Genomic DNA, 22,173 nt, shown 5'->3' with positions numbered 1-22,173 from the left:
AATTACATTGTTTGTAAATAGGTATAGTTTTTCTTTGTTTGTTTTGGCCATGAGATGGGACATGCAGGGACTGAACCAGCACCCCCTGCAGTGGAAGCTCAGAGTCTTAACCACCCAATCACCAGGAAGTCCTGGTATGTTTTTTTTGGTTGTTGTTCTGTCTTTGTTTTCAATTCTTATATATATATATTTTTTCTTACTTTTGCCTGTTGGATTATCTGAGACTTCTAACACAAGGATAGAGGACACCATGGTAGCAGGGAGTGCTCCTATTTTAGTAGAAATGCCTTGGCTATTTCTCCATCATATATATATATATATATATATATATATATATTTTGTGTGTGAGGCTTTGCCAGATTCTCTATTAAGTTATGAAGATTCTTTGTTACTGCTTGATGATAAGTTTTTAGTCATGCACAACTGTTGGATTTTATAAAGTATTTTAATATTTTCTCTGAACGGCTGCAGGCTATAACAAATCCTTTCAAACTCGGTAGTTCTGAATAGCAATAATTCATTTGCTCATATGTTGCAATTTGGCCAGGGAGCTAGTTTGATCTCGGGCCACTCATGTCATTTGGCTGTTCTGTGGGCATGAGATGGCTCAAGGTGACCTCACCCTCATTTCCGGCTATTAGCTAGGGCTGTCAGCCAGGATGTCTCTGTTCTCCACATGGCCTTGCAAGGAGGATGGTCCAGCTTTTTGCATCATGGCATAGTCTTCCAGGACAAGCCCTAACGAGCCTATCAAGTCTCTGCTTGTGTTGTGTGTGTGTGTATGCACACGTGCACAAGCACCCTCTCAGTCGCTCAATCGTGTCTGACTCTTTGTGACTCCATGGACTGTAACCTGCTGGGCTTCTTTGTCCCTGAGATTTCCCAGGCAAGAATACTGGAGCAGGTTGTCATTTCCTCCTCCAGGGGATCTTCCCCACCCAGGGACCTAACCCATGTCTCCTGCATTGGCAGGCAGATTCTTTACCACTATGCCACTTGGGAAGTGCCCTGTTTATATTACTTTTCCTGATCTCCTATTGGCCAAAGTCAGTCACATGACCAAGCCTGCAGCCAACGTGGGAGGAGCCCACACAAGAGTTTGTATAACTGGTGGTGGGATTCCGTGTGGCCTTAAAGACAATGATCCATCACATGTAATATCTAGCTGTGGACTATAACAAAGGCCTTCATGTCTCGACATATTCGAGTCCAATAGCTGCTTCATAACACACATTTCCACATGAGCTCCGTGATGACTGCCTCTCAGATGCCTCGTGACTATGCAGACACAGAATCACTTGGCTCCTAGGGTGAAGAATGTTATATAACTTATTAACTCACTGAGTTTGGCTTAGCTACTGGAGAAAACCCTAAGGCACGAATTTCCTCCCAAACAACCCTCATCCCCTCTTGCAAACTTGATGTGCCAGGCTTTAACAATGCTGTGCTGACTCCTTGCAACCAAGGCCAGGGCTTTTCCCGACCCTCTGCCTGGTTCCCTATTCCCTCCTGCAGCTCTCTTCTCTCCTCCTCCAGACAGACATGCTCTCTTATCTTTCCTGAAGTTCCTAAAACCATCCTGTAATCAGCCACCTCTTCCCATCCCTCTCTCTAACCTCCAGCTCTGCCCTTTGTAATTCTGAGCATTCTTATTATAGATAAAGGTTATGAAGTGGAATGCTTCACCATCCTTCATGCCCAAGTGTGGTTGGCTTTATGTGCTATTCAGGAAGGCCCGGGCACTTTAGTGATGAACGGAGCAGAGGACAGTTATGAGCAACTGCGGAATAGTTAAAATGACTGATGGAGAAATATGGGTGGTGTTTCAGCCTCCGGTCAGGTCACAGAGGAGAAAGGAAGGAGTAATTAAGATGGTTGGGTAATGCTTCTCGCAGAGGAGGCCTCTGCCGGCTGTAAGCAAGTCAGCAGGGACGGGGGTCAGGAAAGGGAATGGGGTGATTCAGAGATGGCTCATTAACATAGAAATGAAGGAAGGGGTGAGACACTGAACATGCACAGGAGGAGGGAGCTGGTCAAGTGCTGCTACTGAGAAGGTTACTGCCTGGAGGGAATCGTTTGAGATCCTTGTGCTCAAATATGGAAGTAGAAGGTGGATGTGGGTTCTTTTTCTCCAGCTCCTTGTGTTGACTAATGACATTTTCTTTATCATGTTTCTGCTGATGGAGGAGAGAAAATGAATGTCAGTTCAATGCTAATTTCATTTCCAATTAACCTTTGACTCATGGCACCAGCAAGCCTTAGTTTTTTCTTCTTCAAAGTTTCAAGCTAAGCCAACACTCCCTTGAGAAGCAACATGGGCCCTGTCTTCCGTCCCTGTCCCAGCCGACTTCTCCTTCTACCAGCTGAGTCAGAAAGAGATGGCAGGCTGGAATGACTTTGCCCCTTCCCATGCATGACCATAGGACTTCCCTGGTGGCTCAGAGAGTAAAGCATCGGCTTACGATGTGGGAGATCTGGGTTCAGTCCTTGGGTCAGGAAGATCCTCTGGAGAAGGAATTGGCAACCCACTCCTGTATTCTTGCCTGGAAAATCCTGTGGATGGAGGAGCCTGGTAGGCTACAGTCTGATTCCCAAAGAGCGAATAAACTTTCGCTTTATACTTTTCACGCATGACCATCCTCCATGTCCAGCATCTCTGGAGCTGACTGAACTGAAGCAGGGAGTAGGGTGAAGGGGACTCACTCTCTTCTCACCTATGTATTGACAAGCTGTTGGCCTTGCTAAGATAATAGCCTCCATTTGTGGGCCACACGACACCTGTATTAGAATTACCTGGGGTAATTACCAACTCTTCCTGTTGGAGCTTCAGAAACTGCATTTCCTAGCAATCTCTGGAGGGGATGTTTTTGCAAACTTCAAGTTTGAAAACCACTGCAACTGGTTCAGGTAATTGTGAGGGCTGTCAAGTCTCGAATCTGTAGGGCATACAGCGGGTTGGAGATTCAGGTAAAAGTCTTGAGTTTGAAGGCTGGAAAGCAGGCAGAATTTCTACCTTGCAGTCTTGAGGCAAAAGTCCTTCTTCTTTGAGAAACCTCAGCCTTTGTCTTTAAGGTCTTTCACTGATAGGATGAGGTCCATCCACATGATGAAAGGTGATCTGTTTTACACAAAGTTCACTGATATAAATGTTGTTGTTGCTGTTCAGACACTAAGTTGTGTCCAACTCTTTGCGACCCCATGGACTGCAGCATGCCCAGGTTCCCTGTCCTTCATTGTCTCTAGAGTTTGCTCAAACTCATGTCCATCAAGTCAGTGATGCCATCCCACCATTTCATTCTCTGTCGTCCCCTTCTCCTCCTGCCTTCAATCTTTCCCAGCATCAGGGTCTTTTCCAATGAGTCAGCTCTTCGCATCAGGTGGCCAAAGTGTTGGAGTTTCAGCTTTAACATCAGTCCTTCCAATGAATATTCAGGGCTGATATCCTTTAGGATGGACTGGTTGGATCTCCTTGCTGTCCAAGGGACTCTCAAGTGTCTTCTCCAGCACCACAGTTCAAAAGCATCAGTTCTTCAGTGCTCAGCCTTCTTTATGGTCCAACTCTCATATCTGCACATGACTTACTGGAAAAACTATAGCTTTGACTATATGGGCCTTTGTTGGCAAAGTGATATCTCTGCTTTTTCATATGCTGTCTAGTTTTGTCATAGCTTTTCTTCCAAGGAGTAAGCGTCTTTTAATTTCAAGGCTACAGTCATTGGCCACAGTGATTTTGGAGCCCACAAAAATAAAATCTGTTACTGTTTTCACTTTTTTCTTCTCTATTTGCCATGAAGTGATGGGACTGCATGCCATGATCTTAGTTTTTTGAAAGTTGAGTTTTAAGCAGGTTTTTCACTCTCTTCTTTCACCCTTATCAAGAGGCTCGTTAGTTCCTCTTCCCTTTCTGCCATTAGAGTGGTATCATCTGCATATCTGAGGCTGTTTATAATAATCACATCCAAAGCATATTTCCATTGCACCATCTAGACTGCTATTTGACCAAACAGGACACCATAATCTAGCCAAGTTAACACATAAAATTAACCATCACAAGTGGTTTGTTTTTAATCATCTTTTTTTAAAATCCCCAGTGCCTTCCAATCCCAGGATAGAAAAAAAAAAAAAAAAAGGCTAAATATATAGAGAAGGGTTTAAAATGAAATCCAAACATGAAATCAATCTGCTGCCCACACTCTGGCCAGAGTAGGAGAAAAGAGCCAGAGAAGACTGGTTGTTGTGTCTCCAGAGGGGTGCATCGTGTTGGAATCTGGCATCTGTTGAAAGCTGCTGAGCACCAGGCTCCATTATGCTCCAGAGCAAGTCGAGTTTTCTCTCCTTTGGTGCCAGAAGCTGTGATGAGTTCAGTCCTCCCAGGTGAGAAAGCGAAAGCCAGTTTGGCTGGCCATTTGGAGGGTCTGAAGCTCTTGGTTCTGGTATCTGTTTGCACTTAGTGTTGTAAGAGATGAGCCCTTATGCTTTCTGAAAGTGGAATGGAATTTCTGTGAATGCAGTCAAGGGGTATACCTTTATGTGTGTGCCACCTGGAATTGCACTTAGCAATTTTGCCACCCATTCTGACTAAACTCTTTATCTCTTGGTGGGAAGATGACGGCTGGAAGTGGCTCTTATGATTACAGGCAGGAAACCTGTGTTTTTTCTTCTCTGAAATCATGTCTTGTTGTCTGAGCCGCAGGTTTAGATGCAAAATAAATTTGACTTTCTAAAAAGCTTTATTTTTTTCCCTTGCTATATGATAGCTGTGTGTTTAGGGCAAAGCTGTTGGAGGCTTTTTAAAAAGCACAAGCGTGTGGTTTCATGTGTTTGCAGATAGGAAACACATGTGCTACTGCTGTTCTGAAGCCTATGGGGCCATTTGTGAGGCCATGAGCTTCTTATTTATGAGTAATCCCTTTACCGTTGGCAAACTTTTCTTTGGATCTTTCCTTTCCTTCCTAAGGCAGCAGAATGAGCAAAAGAAGGCAAATAAGAATGCACATCTCCATTATATGCTATCAAGCACGTCGTAGCTGTGACGTGGTGACCAGTGTGTACTAATGCCCCCATTTTATAGATGAGAAAACTGAGGGTTCAGTTCAGTTCAGTCACTCAGTCGTGTCCAGCTCTTTGTGACCCCATGAATCACAGCACGCCAGGCCTCCCTGTTCATCACCAACTCCCGGAGTTCACTCAGACTCACGTCCATCGAGTCAGTGATGCCATCCAGCCATCTCATCCTCTGTTGTCCCCTTCTCCTCCTGCCCCCAATCCCTCCCAGCATCAGTCTTATCCAATGAGTCAACTCTTCGTACAAGGTGGCCAAAGTACTGGAGTTTCAGCTTCAGCATCATTCCTTCCAAAGAAAAATCTCCTTTAGAATGGGCTGGTTGGATCTCCTTGCAGTCCAAGGGACTCTCAAGAGTCTTCTCCTAAACCACAGTTCAAAAGCATCAATTCTTTGGTGCTCAGCTTTTTTCACAGTCCAGCTCTCACGTCCATACATGACCACTGGAAAAACCATAGCCTTGACTAGTCGGACCTTTGTTGGCAAAGTAATGTCTCTGCTTTTCAATATGTTATCTAGATTGGTCATAACTTTTCTTCCAAGGAGTAAGCATCATAACTTTTCTTCCAAGGAGTAAGCGTCTTTTAATTTCACGGCTGCAGTCACCATCTGCAGTGATTTTGGAGCCCCCAAAAATAAAATCTGATGCTGTTTCCACTGTTTCCCCATCTATTTCCCATGAAGTGATGGGACCAGATGCCATGATCCTCGTTTTCTGAATGTTGAGCTTTAAGCCAACTTTTTCACTCTCCTCTTTCACTTTCATCAAAAGACTTTTTAGTTCCTCTTCACTTTCTGCCATAAGGGTGGTGCCATCTGCATATCTGAGGTTATTGATATTTCTCCCGGCAATCTTGATTCCAGTGTTTCTCATGATGTACTCTGCATATAAGTTAAATAGCAGGGTGACAATAAGAAAGGCTTCCTCAGCGATTAATGCAAAGAAATAGAGGAAAACAACAGAATGTGAAAGACTAGAGATCTTTTCAAGAAAATTAGAGATACCAAGGGAACACTTCATGCAAAGATCGGCTTGATAAAGGACAGAAATGGTATGGACCCAACAGAAGCAGAAGATATTAAGAAGAGGTGGCAAGAATACACAGAAGAACTGTACAAAAAAGATCTTCATGACCAAGATAATCACGATGGTATGATCACTCACCTAGAGCCAGACATCCTGGAATGTGAAGTCAAGTGGGCCTTAGAAAGCATCACTACGAACAAACTGAGGGTTGGAGAAGATAAATCACTTGCTTAAGGACTCACTTATATGCTTTTATACTTCTTAGAGGCTAATGCTGAGTTCTAGTTTCATTAAGAAAAAAATTGCATAACCCATGGGGGTGAAAAAGGTTTTGTCTCAGTTGACTACACTGGACCATTGGTCAGGGTTCCAGTAGGCTGTAGTCTAATTTTGTGATGATTCCTTTCTTTCTGCTCAGTCGTCAGGGTCCTCCTTGCCTGAATCATTTCAAGGGTGGCCTGCATCATTGCTGGGTGGCTTGTATCAGGACCAAGAAGGGTCTGTTGTCTCTGGTTCGTTCAAACTCCTGACATTTTTTCACTGCATGGAATGCAAAACCAGATCATAAGAATTTCTTTAGCTTGGTGTGCAAAGAAAAAGCCTACCAGTATTGTTTAAATTGGATCCTCAGTTAATGGCCATGCCTAGAGACCGTTTCTTTGGGGAAACGAGCTTTACAAATTCAATGTGCTTTCCTTTCACTGCGTAATAGAAAATTTGGAAAATATAAATAAAACTGTAATATTGCTCATAATCGCATCCTTCAAACCACTGTCGGCATCTTGAGCTTACAGCTTGTAGTGCTGAAACTGGCTGGGATCAGCCTGGGTGCCAACCAGGTGCATTTTTTCCCCATTTCATTTCAAACACATAGTGATATCACATTGGCAGCTCGAAATAGCATGGTGGGGATATTCACATCACAGTGACGGGCACAGACTACACACCAAAGCTGTTTTATTTTTTGCTGACTAAATTTTTGTCAGTATTCACCTGGATATTGTCTTCTAGTCTTTTAAAAAGATACATATTTTAAACAGAGTGGAATGTATTTATTTTATTCATTTAACATAGCAACACAAGCATTTCCTTCTAGAATTAAAAAAAACTTATAAGCATCATTTTAAAAAATAGAAGGAAAATTCTTTACTGAATAGATGTACTATGAATTATTTAATGGTTCAAATTCTTGGGCATATGTATTGCTTTCAATGATTAAAACTTGGGCTTCAGGAGCATATTTGTGTATTACATATCAGGTGCCAGAAATAGACTTACTGGGTAAACTGACAGCAAATTCTTTGACTCCCTGTGAGTGGTGCCTTGTGCAAATGGCTTAGCAGTCTGAGTTCCTGTTTCCTTTTTCTCTTTTCCCCACTAGCTCTTGAGTTCTGTAAAATCAGTGACTTGTATTTTGCTTTGTATCTTTAGTGTCCACTGCAGTGCTTGACTACGGAAAACACTCAATAAATAGTTATCAACCCAAATAACGCCTCATTTATGCCTAAAAGAGGGGTACTGATTTTCAGTAGTGCCTGTAGTTTCACCAAACCCTGAGGACATTGAGAAGATAAAGTCAACAAAAGAGGTAGCCTATGTTAGGTCGTAAAAAATGTTATCTTGTTACTGCGCTAGTTTGTAAAATAGAAGTGCCCCAAGTGGAAAGTACGAGCTTCCCTGGGGGCTCAGTGGTAAAGAATCTGCCTGCAATGCAGGAGCCACACGAGATGCTGGTTTGATCATGGGGTCAGGAAGACCCCCTGGAGGAGGGCATGGCCATCCACTCCAGGATTCTTGCCTGGGAAACCCTGCAGACAGAGGAGTTTGGCAGGCTACAGTCCATAGGATCACAAAGAGTCAGACATGACCTAAGTGACTTGGCACACATGCACGCCAAGCGGAAAGTATAGGAAGATAAAACAGCCCAGGTGTCCTCTTGAATGTCTGGAGGAGGCTTCAGGTCTTATAACACTGAAGGGTGTGAACTGGAACCTACCCAGCTCTTTCGGGATGAACACTTCATGGATTTTCCATGAACACTTCAGACTTCATTCATCCCTTTTCTTCTAATGTTCAAAAGCATCCTTCCCCACCAGCTACCTCGTCTCTAAAACCATCTTTCCCATCCAAGTAATGTGTGCCCAATGGCTGGGGAAGACACATCTCAAACACTTCAGGACCATAGCTTAGCAGCACACTCTCAGCTCTCCTCCACTCTCACTCATGGTCCATTAGGCTTCCTCTCAAAATGAAGAAGTCTCCTCTTCTTCTGATCTTTGAGATTTTCTCTGTGTGAGCCTCCTTGTATCTCCATAGAGAGAATCCATCAGGTCGGAATTTGACTCCCAGCTTTGCTATTTACTAGTTGTTTGCCGTCTGTCAAGGGATTTCACTCTTTGGGTCTCAGTTTTGTGATCCATAAAAATAGTTTCACATTTCTCACTTTATGTGAGAATCCTCAGCATGTACTAGGCATTCAGTGAAAGTTTTCACCATTATTTTTGTCCAAGAAATTTGGGTCATACTCACATTCTGATATATTTCAGTCTTAACAACCTGGAGTAGAAATTTCCCACCCTATCTTTACCTCCAAATTCAAGCCTCTCCTTCCTCCTACCTGACTCCCCCCATCCAGCCTGCCTTTGTAGTATGCACATTTCAGCTTTGGTTTTCAGTTGTTTCTCTCATGTGAGTTTAGCTTCTCAGTAAAGCCTGACGCATCTGAGAGCAGGGACTGGATTTTGCTTCTGCTCCTGAGGAACTTGAGATGTACTCACTGATTGACTGAGTTGAGAAGTCTTTTTTTTTTTTTTTTAAAGAGGTGTGATGCTCTCAAAATCATTTCATATTAACAATCTGATTCCAGTTTCCTGATCCCTTTGAACTCAGAATGAGGTTCTGGACCCAAGGCTTTCTGCAAGGATTAAGCTCAGTCATGCCTGGAAAATTCCATGGACACAGGAGCTTGGCGGGCTACAGTCCACGAGGTCGAAAGGAGTTGGAGACGACTGAGCGACTGAGCACACACATACAAGCTCGTTCGGCCTGGAACAAGGGGCTCATTTCACCTTCATCAGTGCTGCATGGCTGCCCTACTTATTAGCACTTCTTCTCTCTCCTATTTCTTGGTAGGGATTTGTATTTTTCATGCTGCTTAATTCAGTTTTCTCAATGACCTGGTAGATTAGTCTCATTTTTACAGAGGAAGAACTTGAGACTGGAGGCAACTAAATACACAGGAAGGATGGGAATTAAAAGCCCTGTTTTTGTGGTCCCACAGCTTGCACTTTGTCTATCAAGGGTCTTCCTTGAATCCCAATTTCATTATTTATAAAATGAGAGTAAAAATATTCTATGTATCACAGCAGATAGTTATGCATCAACTCGCAAGAGGCAGCCTACGCATGGTGAAGACAGTCTGTCTTTGATTCTAAGTGCTGGACAATGCTGGATCAGAGAATTTGGGACAAAAGTGGCCGGAACACAGAAGTGTTGCTGTTTGCAACTCAGTACTTCATATGTTCATCTTGTGTGATCAGTGTTGGAGGGTGGGGCTGCTGTGGCGGAGACCAGGTGGGAAGAGACCCCCGGAGAAGTAGGGGTGGTACAAAAGTAAGTGAGGAGAGTTGGTAGAAGTCAGGTCACATGCTGAGACTCTCTGTTCTCTGCTGGGGGCTGTGGTAGGTGGGGGTATGAAAGAAACCTTCTGTGTATTGAATGATATGTGCATTGTCTGTAGTGATGTTAAAATTAGCTGCTTAGTGTTAAGAGAATTACTGGTTGCATTAACTTGGGGCAAGTTTTTAAGCCTGTTTCTAGGGCTGAAAAAAAGCTTCTGATGATGATGAAATCAAATAATATCTATGAAGTATCTAGCACCACACATGACTTAGAGTAACCTTTTCAGAGCAGTGCTTAATGGGGATCCCTAATGCATTAACATCTTAAGTCAACAAGGGAGCCTTCCAGAACTTGTTAAAGGAGCCAGTCAGGAGCCATATGAATGGAGACCAGTACCAGACTGGGATGCTGAAGTGTCCAGTGCAGTCTTTCTGGAATGGAGTCTGAACCATGCTTATTTTTATTGAGGGGCACAAGCGTGCTGGGGGTGCGGCCATCGAAACATTCTCCAAGTGGCAAACCATCCACCAGGGGTAGCTCCACAAAATTTCCGAGGTCCTCAAGTCTAGTTAAACTAATGAATTGCCAAGTCTGACGCACTGGGCCTCCCAGGAGTACAATCTGTTCGCCTTGGGTTCCTCTTCTAAACCTCTTTTCGGTTTGGCTGACTCCTGTTCTTGAAAAGGAAGGAAATATTTGCAGCTCCAGCTAGCACTGTCTTGAAACGTGAGTGTAGTTCTGGTCTCGTGTCCTGCGTCACTGGCTGGGTGGACGAGCTCCTTCTGTCAAGGGCAGTGGTCATCTTCATCCTGGACTGGGGGGAGGGTTGGTTTGGGGGGTGGGTTCTGCCCAAACAACCCACAACAGAATTGAGCTCCCCCTGTCCCGGAGAAGCTAGGCAGAACCGTTTCCCTCCACGTCTCGTTAAGCGTATTCTCATCACGTGCACGACACACTTTGGAAGTGGCGAGCATTGACTATGGGGGGGAGCACACGGACGGCTCTTGTCCCCTCTCAGTATATGAAATACACGCAGCCTTCCTGGGACTGGTTGCAAAGCAGGGGAGGATATGCGTAAGGTCCCTGGGCGCCAGCTAGAGGCACGGAGTTATGGAGAGCCTGAAGTCCTCCTCCAGGGCAGACACCAGGCTTCATCAGTTTCCCAGCATGGGGCGCCCGACGGCCCTTCTGGGGGGCACGGTTGCCCACAGGGACCAGGGCGGAGCGTCTACTTGGGCAATGAATGGAGAAGCTGCAAGAGCCCACTGTCCGGGTCAGCAGGTAGGGGTCGACCTCAGTGGGCACTGTCTGCAAGAGGTGGGGCCTGGGCTGCCAATCACTCCTCCTCTCCAATCAGATCGCCTTTGGGAAGATGGGAAGGATTCACGTGCACAGCCTTGCAGGATAAGAATAAAGGGGATAACGTTTGTGATGCTGCTGTACAGGCACAGAAATAGGCGCCCAGCCAAAGTTGCTGTGCTTCCACCCTCCCTCTCCCTTCTGATGGTTCCAGGTTTTTCAGAGTCTCTGAGAACTGTATCTCAGAATGAGTGGCCATAGCGCTGGGCTTTCAGACTGAGTATCTAGGTTTTTGTGCAGGATTTGCCTCTTCCCAGTCTCCTCCTGTCCTTGAGGGAAATGCTCCTGAGAGGCAGTGCCAAGCTCTCCCCCAGGATCCAGCCCCTGGCATCACATTGCCTGTTTTGTATTTTTAAATTGGGGACTGCAAGGAGATCCAACCAGTCCATCCTAAAGGAAATCAGTCCTGAATATTCATTGGAAGGACTGATGCTGAAGCTGAAACTCCAATACTTCGGCCACCTGATGAGAAGAACTGATTCATTGGAAAAGACTCCGATGCTGGGAAAGATTGAAGGCAGGAGGAGAAGGGGACTACAGAGGATGAGATGGTTGGATGGCATCACCAACTCAGTGAATGTGAGTTTGAGAAAATTCTGGGAGTTGGTGATGGACAGGGAGGCCTGGCGCACTGCCGTCCATGGGGCTGCAAAGAATCGGACACGACTGAGGGACTGAACTCAACTGATAGTTGCTTTACAACGTTGTATTAGTTCTCTGCTGTTCAATGAAGTGAATTAATTATATGTATGTGTATATCCCCTCCTTCTTGGCTTTCCCTTCACCCCCATTCCCTTCCTCTAGGTCATCACAGAGTGCCAAGCTGAGTTCCCTGCACTAACAGCAGGCTCCCATTAGCTATCTACATGGCAGGGTATATATGTTAATCCCATGGTGGGGATGTAAATTGATAGAGTCACTATGGAGAGCAGTATAGAGGTTCCTTAAAAAACTAAAAATAGAACTACCATATGACCCAGCAATCCCACTACTGACCATATGCCCTGAAAAAAAATATCACAATTCAAAAAAGACACTGCCTGTATTTTAAATCTAGCTCTCCATTGATTAGCAGGGCAAATTGCTTAACCTCTCTCTATCGCAATTCCTATCTATAAAAGGAGGATAAAAGTGGTTTCCTGCCTCCTTGGGTTGTGATAGGGATTAGAAGAGATAAACTTTTGTCAAATGCTTAGTGAATGAGTGCTTTATAAGGTTTACCGATTACTTCCTCATCTGCCAAATAAGATGGAAATAATACTATCGGCCTTTCACATGGATGGATATAAGCGGGTGGAATAAAGAGTGTGAAGACACCTTTGAAATCTGTACCACATACCCGTGAGACTTATTATATCACCTCCAAGCCTTCCTGGGGCTTCCCTGGTGGTGCCAATGGTAAAGAACCTGCCTGCCAATGCAGTAGATGCAAGAGACCCAGGTTGGATCCCTGGGTCAGGAAGATCCCCTGGAGAAGGGCACAGCAACCCACTCCAGTAGTCCTACTTGGAAATTCCATGGACAGAAGGGCCTGGTGGGCTATAGTCCATAGGGTCACAAAGAGCTGGACACAACTAAAGTGACAGCCTGTTCACATGCCCTCTAGACCATGAAGGCATGGTGTGTGTACTGATTATTTGTTGAACGAGTTTTTAAAAAACTCAACTTGGAACAGACATGGGCCTTCAAAGATCAGCAGAGGAGAAATATTCAGAAGAGAGGTGACTACATAATCTCATGGTGTGGATAAAGGGGTTCATTTTGTAGAGGGTGACACCACCTCCTCTGAATCAGGAGAAAAGACAGAGGGGTGGGAGGAAACTCATAGAAACGGTTTCAAAGATGGGGCAGGAATTTGAGGCTGTTCATTTCTGGTTGTTGCAGTTTTCGCAATGAAGTATTTGAAAAGGTTATCTGCTGTGATTTGAAAAGGTTATTTGACAGGGGTGTGGAAAGAGCTGAAAGAGGCCAGAGAAGGTTTGTAACAACCAAGTGATGAAATGGTGGTTTGGTGGGAGTGTATACTGGTAACAGAAGACCACATTTTCCTGACTTTGAGTCTGGTGATCTGGACACGCTGTTAATTGTAAATTGATGGCTTAAGTCAGGGTTTTCCAAAGAAATCTCTGTCTCTTTGGGGGGGATGTTTATAGATGGAAGAAAAACAACACAGGGTTTCATGAGGAGATCTTTTTGGGAAACACTGTTGAACATAATGAAATGATTTTATTTACTGTGGGATCTTTAGCGCCTTCAACATGTTAATTTGCATTATGACCCTCAGGAAAGACATGTAATATGTCCCTTCTTTTTTATTTTGTCCCTTTTTAGATCATGGGGCTATTTTTCTAAGAAATTTTGAAGAACATTCTTAGGAAAACACTTTGGGAAATGCTGTCTCAGAGTGTTAGGCTCTTTGGGTTTGAACAGAGAATCTGGAAACCAACAGTTTCCAAGGCCAGAATGAAGGGTTTCTAATGGTGGGAGTTCTGGCATCCGTGCGGGATGGTGAGGGTGGTATTTGAGACCGGAAAGCATTCAAAGCAGATGCCTTGGCAGCCACCTACTGGGAAGAACAGTTCCAAGAACCTACTTTTCAGTTTCTTTTGTCAAACATGGAAAGAAGCCATGGCGGAGAAGTGAAAAAAAGTGTGCCTCTACCCCAGGTGTCTGTTCCTCCTGTCGGAGTGGACGGTTGAATGGATGTCGAGGGACCCGCCCCTCACGCAGGACCCCAAGATGCTTGTTTTCTAGCATCTTGGCAGAAGCTCTCTGAGAGTTTTCTAGGCCTTGTCCATCTTTTGTTGTTCAGTCACTAAGTCATATCTGACTCTTTACAGCCACATGGACTGCAGCACATCAGGCTTTCCTGTTCTTCACTATCTCCTAGAGTTTGCTCAAACTCACGTCCATTGAGTCAGTGATGATGTCAACACTGGATGATGTCATCCAACCATCTCATACTCTGTTGTCCCCTTCTTCCCCTACCCTCAATCTTTCCCAGCATCAGGATCTTTTCCAATGAGTTGACTCTTCACATCAGGTGGCTAAAGGAGCTTCAGGAGCTTCAACTTCAGTGTCAGTCTTTCCAATGAATATTCAGGATCGATTTCCTTTAGAATTGACTGGTTTGATCTCCTTGCAGTCCAAGGGACTCTCAAGAGTCTTCTCCAGCGCCACAATTACGAAAGCATCAGTTCTCCAGTGATCATTCCATCTTTTAAGATATTCAAATAACCCTGGGGGATCTAAGCCAGAGGTGGGGAGATTTCCAAAGGTAGTATGGAAGCTGAGAAGAATTGCATAAAAGATGCCAAGCACAGAATTGAACTCCAGAGAGAAACATAGCATTGTGATTAAGGCATGGAGGCCAATTCAACCTGCTTGTCTGCACCCAGAGTTCCGGCTGACATCAGAGGAGCTGGTGTGTGTGAGCTCAGGCAGGGACCCCCTTGCTTAGGCTGTTTTCAAGCTGCTGATGGTTCTGGAGAGGTTGTGAGCTGGAGTTCCAGCTCAGTTCTCTCGTCCTGAGTTCTGCACACAGTTCATTTGGTCCCCAGTGCTTTGCATGCAGTTATCATTCGGACCAGCTTTGTGAGGACGGTGGGGACAATCCCTGTGGTCCTATGTGAGATGATGATACCCTGGGAAAGTCTTGGTGACTGAGAGTAAGAAAAAGGAAAAGGAAGTGAATCTCTGGAGGAATGGTTCTCAAAGTACTGATGTTTTGTCAGGATCTTCTCAGGAAGGAAATGTGACAGAATTTAAAGAGGAAAGGAGTCCAGCTTTTAGGATGAATTCTTGACTAAATTCCAGAAAATATTATTCTTTTTTTTTAAGTTTTTTTTTTTTTTTTTTAAATATGGACCATTTAAAAGTCTTGTTGAATGAAGGAAACTATAAGCAAAGTGAAAAGACAGCCTTCAGAATGGGAGAAAATAATAGCAAATGAAGCTACTGACAAAGAGTTAATCTCAAAAATATACAAGCAACTCCTGAAGCTCCATTCCAGAAAAATAAATGACCCAATCAAAAAGTGGGCCAAAGAACTAAACAGACAGTTCTCCAAAGAAGACATACAGATGGCTAACAAACACATAAAAAGATGCTCAAAGTCACTCATTATCAGAGAAATGCAAATCAAAACCACAATGAGGTACCATCTTACGCCCGGTCAGAATGGCTGCTATCCAAAAATCTACAAACAATAAATGCTGGAGAGGGTGTGGAGAAAAGGGAATCCTCTTATACTGTTGGTGGGAACGCAAACTAGTACAGCCACTATGGAGAACAGTGTGGAGATTCCTTAAAAACTGGAAATAGAAGTGCCTTATGACCCAGCAATCCCACTGCTGGACATACACACTAAGGAAACCAGAATTGAAAGAGACACGTGTACCCCAATGTTCATCGCAGCACTGTTTACAATAGCCAGGACATGGAAGCAACCTAGATTTCCATCAGCAGACAAATGGATAAGAAAGCTGTGGTACATATACACAATGGAATATTACTTAGCCATTGAAAAGAATATATTTGAATCAGTTCTGATGAGGTGGATGAAACTGGAGCCTATTATACAGAGTGACGTAAGCCAGAAAGGAAAATACCAATACAGTATACTAATGCAATGGCACCCCACTCCAGTACTCTTGCCTGGAAAAATCCATGGACGGAGGAGCCTGGTAGGCCGCAGTCCTTGGGGTCGCTAAGAGTTGGACATGACTGAGCGACTTCACTTTTACTTTTTACTTAGTGCATTGGAGAAGGAAATGGCAACCCACTCCAGTGTTCTTGCCTGGAGAATCTCAGGAACAGGGAAGCCTGGTGGGCTGCCATCTATGGGGTCGCACAGAGTTGGACACGAGTGAAGTGACTTAGCAGCAGCAGCAGCAGCAGCAGCAGCAGCAATGCATATATATGGAATTTAGAAAGATGGTAACGATAACCCTGTATGCAAGACAGCAAAAGAGACACAGATGTATAGAACAGTCTTTTGTACTCTGTGGGAGAAGGCAAGGGTGGGATGATCTGAGAGAATAGCATTGAAACATGTATATTATCACATGTGAAACAGATCGCCAGTTCAGGTTTGATGCATGAGACAGGGTGCTCAGGGCTGGTGCACTGGGATGACCCAGAGGGATGGGATGGGGAGGTAGGTAGGAGGGGGGTTCAGGATGAGGAACACATGTAAACCCATGGCTGATTCATATCAATGTATGGCAAAAACCACTATAACATTATAAAGTAATGCAGCCATGAAATTAAAAGATGCTTACTCCTTGGAAGGAAAGTTATGACCAACCTAGATAGCATATTCAAAAGCAGAGACATTACTTTGCCAACAAAGGTCCGACTAGTCAAGGCTATGGTTTTTCCTGTGGTCATGTATGGATGTGAGAGTTGGACTGTGAAGAAGGCTGAGCACCGAAGAATTGATGCCTTTGAACTGTGGTGTTGGAGAAGACTCTTGAGAGTCCCTTGGACTGCAAGGAGATCCAACCAGTCCATTGTAAAGGAGATCAGCCCTGGGATTTCTTTGGAAGGAATGATGCTAAAGCTGAAACTCCAGTACTTTGGCCACCTCATGCGAAGAGTTGACTCACTGGAAAAGACTCTGATGCTGGGAGGGATTGGGGGCAAGAGGAGAAGGGGATGACAGAGGATGAGATGGCTGGATGGCATCACTGACTTGATGGATGTGAGTCTGAGTGAACTCCGGGAGTTGGTGATGGACAGGGAGGCCTGGCGTGCTTCGATTCATGGGGTCGCAAAGAGTCGGACATGACTGAGTGACTGAACTGAACTGAAAAGAAAATAAATAAATTAAAAAGAACACATGTATACCTGTGGCGGATTCATTTTGATATTTGGCAAAACTAATACAATTATGTAAAATTAAAAAAAAAAGTCTCGTTGAATTTGTTACAATATTGTTTATGTTTTATGTTTTGGTTTTCTGGCCTTGAGGCATATGCCGTCTTAGCTCCCTGACCAGGAATTGAACCCATACCTGACCTCCCCTACATACGCACACATCAGAAGGCAAAGTCTTAACCATTGGACAACCAGGGGAGTCCCAGGAAACATCATTCTTCCTACGAATTGTATATGTATTTTGGTAGGGCCCATGGGGGATACCGTCATCTCAGTAAATCTCAGAGTTGAGAGCAGGTCCAGGTGGACCTGTGGTGGTTCCACAGACTCCTCCTCGGCCTGGGAATCTAAACCTGAACTCCAGACTCTTCCCCAAGCTCATTTCTCAGCTCTGTGGATCCATCTGCCCCTCTTCACCCATTGGCAGATCACCAGTTTTCACTTAATTGACAACTCCACATATGGAATTTTCCCTGCTCCACTTTCTGGCATGACCTCTCGCTTCTGTATGAACCCTGACTGATACAGGGCATTGCAGACTCAAGAGTTTCTATATTTTATTCTGTATACCCTCTTCATCCTTATTTCTGGGTATTTTTCCCCCTTTCTAGCCAAAGATACATTGTTTTACAATTGTTAGTGAGTGATCTTTCTTTTCCTTAGTGTTAGCATGGTGTAGCATGGCCTTGGGTTTTGCTCATTCTTGTCCTGGGGTTCCACCAGGAAGCCTGGGTGTTAGTAGGCCTTTTCTGCTCAGAACTGTTGTTATCTCTGCAGCTTTTCTCATTACTGGCTTTCTGATCAAGAACAAAAATGTGTCAAATGTGGGAATCACCTCTCTTGGTTTCTCTTTTTTTCAGGCTTATTAGCCCCTGAAATCCTTGGTCCCTTTGGTCTTCCAATATCTTCAGATATATACTATATATATATATATATATATATATATATATATATATATATATTTGTCTAGCTTTTTTTGTTGTCTTGGAAAGAGGATTGTTTTGCTGGAAGTGGAAATCTGGAAATGTTCAAGTAGGAAAAAAGTATCAGTCCCTTTAAGAAACTGGTTGACTTAAGCATCTAGTCTAAACAATAGACAGCAAGAAAGAAACTTACATTATACACACACAGCTCTCAAAGACCAAGGGAGGAGCACAGAGCTCAGGGAATGAAGAGATGTCACGGTTATTAAGAGCTGACAAAGGATGAGAGAGTCAGATTCATTGAGTGGTCAATGCTATGGCGTTGGCTTGTTTGGACTGAGGTGAGGACATGGGAACTGGTCTTATTTCATGGGAAGGACACCAGGCTAATTGTCTTGCCACCACTGTGTCAAGGCCTGGAAAAGCTTATGGGACACACAAGAATCAAGACACCGGGGCAAATATGAGAGAATCCCTGGTAAGGGAAACCTAATTAAATTTAGTCAATATTTAATTTAAAAAGTTTTTTTTTTTTTTAATAAGATGGTTACTTGTATCTGTGTGGTTGTATCTCTTTGCATACTGTTCTATGTTCTATGTTTTAAGTTTGTCATAATTTTCAGTTATTTTATTGCAGGGCCTGAAACATAGAAAACCTTGAGGGGTGCTGAGGGAAGGGACCCCAGTGAGCTTAACTGGTGGTTGGTGAGCTGCCTCCCCAGTTCAGTGCTTTAGGTATGAGGAAACTAGTCTGCTGGGCCTTTTGCCCTTTAGGAAGCATTCTGTTTTATGGAAAGTGCTGGAAATGTGACATAACACTTCAGGATAGGTTAATCAGTTCTCTTGCCTTCCCTGGTGGCTCAGTGGTAAAGAATCCACCTGCCAATGCAGGAGACACAGGTTTGATCCCTGGGTCGGGAAGATCCCCTAGAGAAAGAAATGGCAATCCACCCCAGTATTCTTGCCTGGGAAATCCCATTGACAGAGGAGCCTAGCGGGCTACAGTCCATGGGGTTGCAAAAAACGGACACAACTTAGGGACTAACCAGCAACAACAACAGTCAGCTCTCTGGACCTCGCCTTGTCCCTGATGACAAACCGCAAGGAGTGATGGACTCAGGGAACCTGGGTTAGAGCCCTGATTGGCCACCAGCTGGCTCTGAGACTTGGAAGGGCTATTGAATCCCTGCGTGCCTCAGTTTCTTTACCTTACTGCCTACCTTACAGGTCCGCTATGAAGAATAGATGAGCCGATGTGTACAAAGCGCTCTTCACAGAGTCAGCTCACACTCTTTATTTGGGCTGCACTGGGCGCTGCTGCAGTGCGTGGACTTCTCTTGTTGTAGTGCACAGTTGCCGCATGGCACGTGGGATCTTAGTTCCCTGATCAGGGATCAAACCCGAGTGCCCTACATTGGAAGTTGGATTCTTAACCACTGGACTACTAGGGAAGCCCCTGTAAACTCTTTTTTTTTTTTTTTGCAAGAAAAGTACTGGTCTCCTTTATTGACCATGGGCAGGGGCACCTCAGCACTGACCAGGAGGTCAGAGGAGGAGCATGTGGGTAGGAGGTAGGGGCAGGGAGACGCCTGCCCTCACTTCCAGTCCTTGAAGAATTGCTTGAAGATGGCACTCTCGCGGCCCTGGGGCAGAATCTCCACCTGAGTGTTTGGGGCATACCGCATGCGGGTGATAAAGTCCTCGGCCACTTGGAGGGCCGCCTGCCGCTCCCTCTCATTAGCTTTGCGCCCCTTCCAGATGTAGATCTTGCCACAGAGTCCGTTGTCCAGCACAAAGCAGTCATCGGGTATCAGCAGCTCAAGGGCAAAGGGGCTGGAATCAGCCAGCTTGGTCAGGTTCATCTGTCCAGTGGCGTCAGAGACCTTATACAGAGCCGCGGCCTGTGCGTTTGTCCGGTCAGCTGTGAGGTCTTCCTCAGGGTTACCCTCCTTCAGAGAGGGCTTGGGACCCAAGACCTGGATCATGTTGGCAGGCTCCTCCCCATCGGTGACGATCTCCACGTGGGCCTTGCCCTGCCGCTCGCCATCCCGGATGGCCAGCGCCAGGTCCCGTGCCTTGTTCTGCTCCAGTATGTTGGACTTCGCACCACACCAGGCAAAGATGTTCTGGCCCAGGTCCAGGATGAAGCAGTCCCCTGTGTTGAAACTGTCCCAGCTCAGCATCCGCTCAGTGGCACGAATGTTCTTCTTGCCCTTCACCTGGTAGAGTTTCTTGATGGCAGCCAGGGTGGTTCCTGGGGAGGTCTTGTGAAACGCCGACTCCACGCCGCCTTCCTGGTACTTGAGGCCGTGGGGGAAGTAGCTCATGAAGAGGTCGGACTCATTGCCCTGTGACTCTCGGTGCTGCACAGGCCGCTCTCCGAGCAGGGTGTTGAGGTGCACGGCCAGTATGGCGCAGCCCCCCTGCTCATCCCGGGACGACTGCTGGCCGATCCACAGGTGCAGGTGGGAGAGCTCTTCTGGGCCATTGTGCAGCACCAGGTAGGAGTCTCCTGAGAAGAAAATGCCGTAGTTCTCAGGGGCCACAGGCACTGGCTTCAGCTTCTCCACCCTCCATATGTGCAGGCCAGGGAGCTTCACGGTCGGTGGGAACGGAGAGCTCTGGGGGATGGGTGAGTACATGCTGTTTCTGGATCTGTCTGCGCCCCTCTGGCTCGCTCTGGGCAATGTCTCTCCCCTGTAAACTCTTAATAAACTTAATTCTCCACCTTTGCCCCTTTCCCATGGAGAACATAAGTCAGTAAAATCTGGTTGTTCAGGAGGTTCTGTTTTCCCATTGATGAAGGCAGGGCTGACGCAGTCACATCTACAAAGTCTCTGAAAGGAGTCAGACCCAGCTTCAAGTACAGCATGGTCACCCACCTGGGCAGAGTCAGCAAATAACAAAGGATGAGCGTAGAGGCTGTTCTGCTCCTGTGGCCTGATTAGGAATGGGACTGACCTTAGGAACAACCTGGAAGGGACCCCTTTTGTGTAGGTTCTTCTCTAATGCCTTCTGGCTCCTCTGCTGTCCCCAGCACCTCAAAGTGGCGCCTAAGACATGGTACAGGGATGGGGGAAAAGGAGAAAGCGGTGATTCCCGAGGAACTTTTTGCCTCTCCTGTTTTTTATTTCATATGGTTGTATAATCATACTAATAGCTAAAACTCCCCACTTCCTTTCTATGTGTCAGGCAGTGTTTTACATATATTAGCTGACTTTTTCTTCAGTCACATGGCTTTTAAGTGTCAGGATAAAGATTCATTGCCAGGCAGTCTGGTTCCAGCCTCCTCCTGTGCTCAGTTGCCTCTTTGTATGCAAATTTGCTTTGCCTTCCCCATTGTTCCACTTGAACTGCAGTGAACGTGCCCCACACGGAATTCATGCTCTAGCCTCCCAGACTGCCTCCTGTGACATTTAGGGGTGCAGGCTCTTTGCATTCATCCATGAGGGCTGGAAACCCAAGAGTTGTTCTTGGTCCCTGCTGGTCACCCCGGCCTCACATTTAAACAGTTGCTGATGTGTATCAATCCGATCTCTCCCGTCTGTCTCCAGTCCTCCACCCTGAAAACAGCATCTTTCCTTTCTTTTTCACCCTCTGCCTGTGCCGTTGGATTAGCTGGCAGCCTCCCAGGGGGCTTCCAGGCTCCAAATCTCCCAGCTTTGACATGTTCTCAGTTTACAGAAAAAACAGAGAAAATGCTGGTCTCTTCTTGTCCGGCCTCTGACGGCTCCCTGTGGCCCTAGGAAGGCAGGATAACTTGAAAAATGTTGGCTCCAGAGTTAGCTGTCTGGGATGTGAATCTCAACGTCACCATGTAAGACATTTCTCAGGCTCTTGACTTTTTAGCTTTCCCATGATTTCCCATGGGTTTGAGAAGAACCAGAAAATCTGTTTCGTGGGTGTCATGAAGTTTAGTTCAGATAATGTGTGTGAGGCAGTTGACACCAGGCAGGGTAAGAACTTGGCAATTGTTGCCCATTTTTATTATTATACTATGGGCTTCCCTTGTGGTTCAGCTGGTAAAGAATCTGCCTGCAATGAAGGGAACCTGGGTTCTATCCCTGGGTTGGGAAGATCCCCTGGAGAAGGGAAAGGCTACCCACTCCAGTATTCTGGCCTGGAGAATTCCATGGACTGTGTAGTCCATGGGGTCACAAAGAGTCGGACATGACTGAGCAGCTTTCACTTTCATAAAGTTCAAAGCCCTTAGCTTGCCTTATAGATTCCTCTAAATAGATGATATTTCAATCTAGTCTCTAGCATGTACCTTATACATTTTCCATGCTTTAGTGCCCCTA

General features: G+C 45.3%; 1 protein-coding gene across 1 annotated transcript; it reads right to left on the bottom strand.

The window, feature by feature from the left end:
* Positions 1–19,358: 19,358 nt before the first annotated feature.
* LOC102399881 (macrophage-capping protein-like) lies at positions 19,359–20,562 on the bottom strand. Its single transcript, XM_044926231.2, has one exon. It carries the CDS (start codon positions 20,512–20,514, stop codon positions 19,468–19,470), a length of 1,047 nt encoding a protein of 348 aa, XP_044782166.2. The 5' UTR covers positions 20,515–20,562; the 3' UTR covers positions 19,359–19,467.
* Between the last annotated feature and the right edge of the window lie 1,611 nt (positions 20,563–22,173).

Source organism: Bubalus bubalis, chromosome 12 (genome assembly GCF_019923935.1).
Source record: "Bubalus bubalis isolate 160015118507 breed Murrah chromosome 12, NDDB_SH_1, whole genome shotgun sequence".
Classification (NCBI taxonomy): Eukaryota; Metazoa; Chordata; class Mammalia; order Artiodactyla; family Bovidae; genus Bubalus; species Bubalus bubalis.
This window is presented reverse-complemented; position numbering and strand designations above follow the sequence as displayed.

Bases quoted from the DNA above. Each gene is read 5' to 3' on its own strand.
- LOC102399881 (XM_044926231.2), bottom strand. From the start codon at position 20,514: ATGTACTCACCCATCCCCCAGAGCTCTCCGTTCCCACCGACCGTGAAG.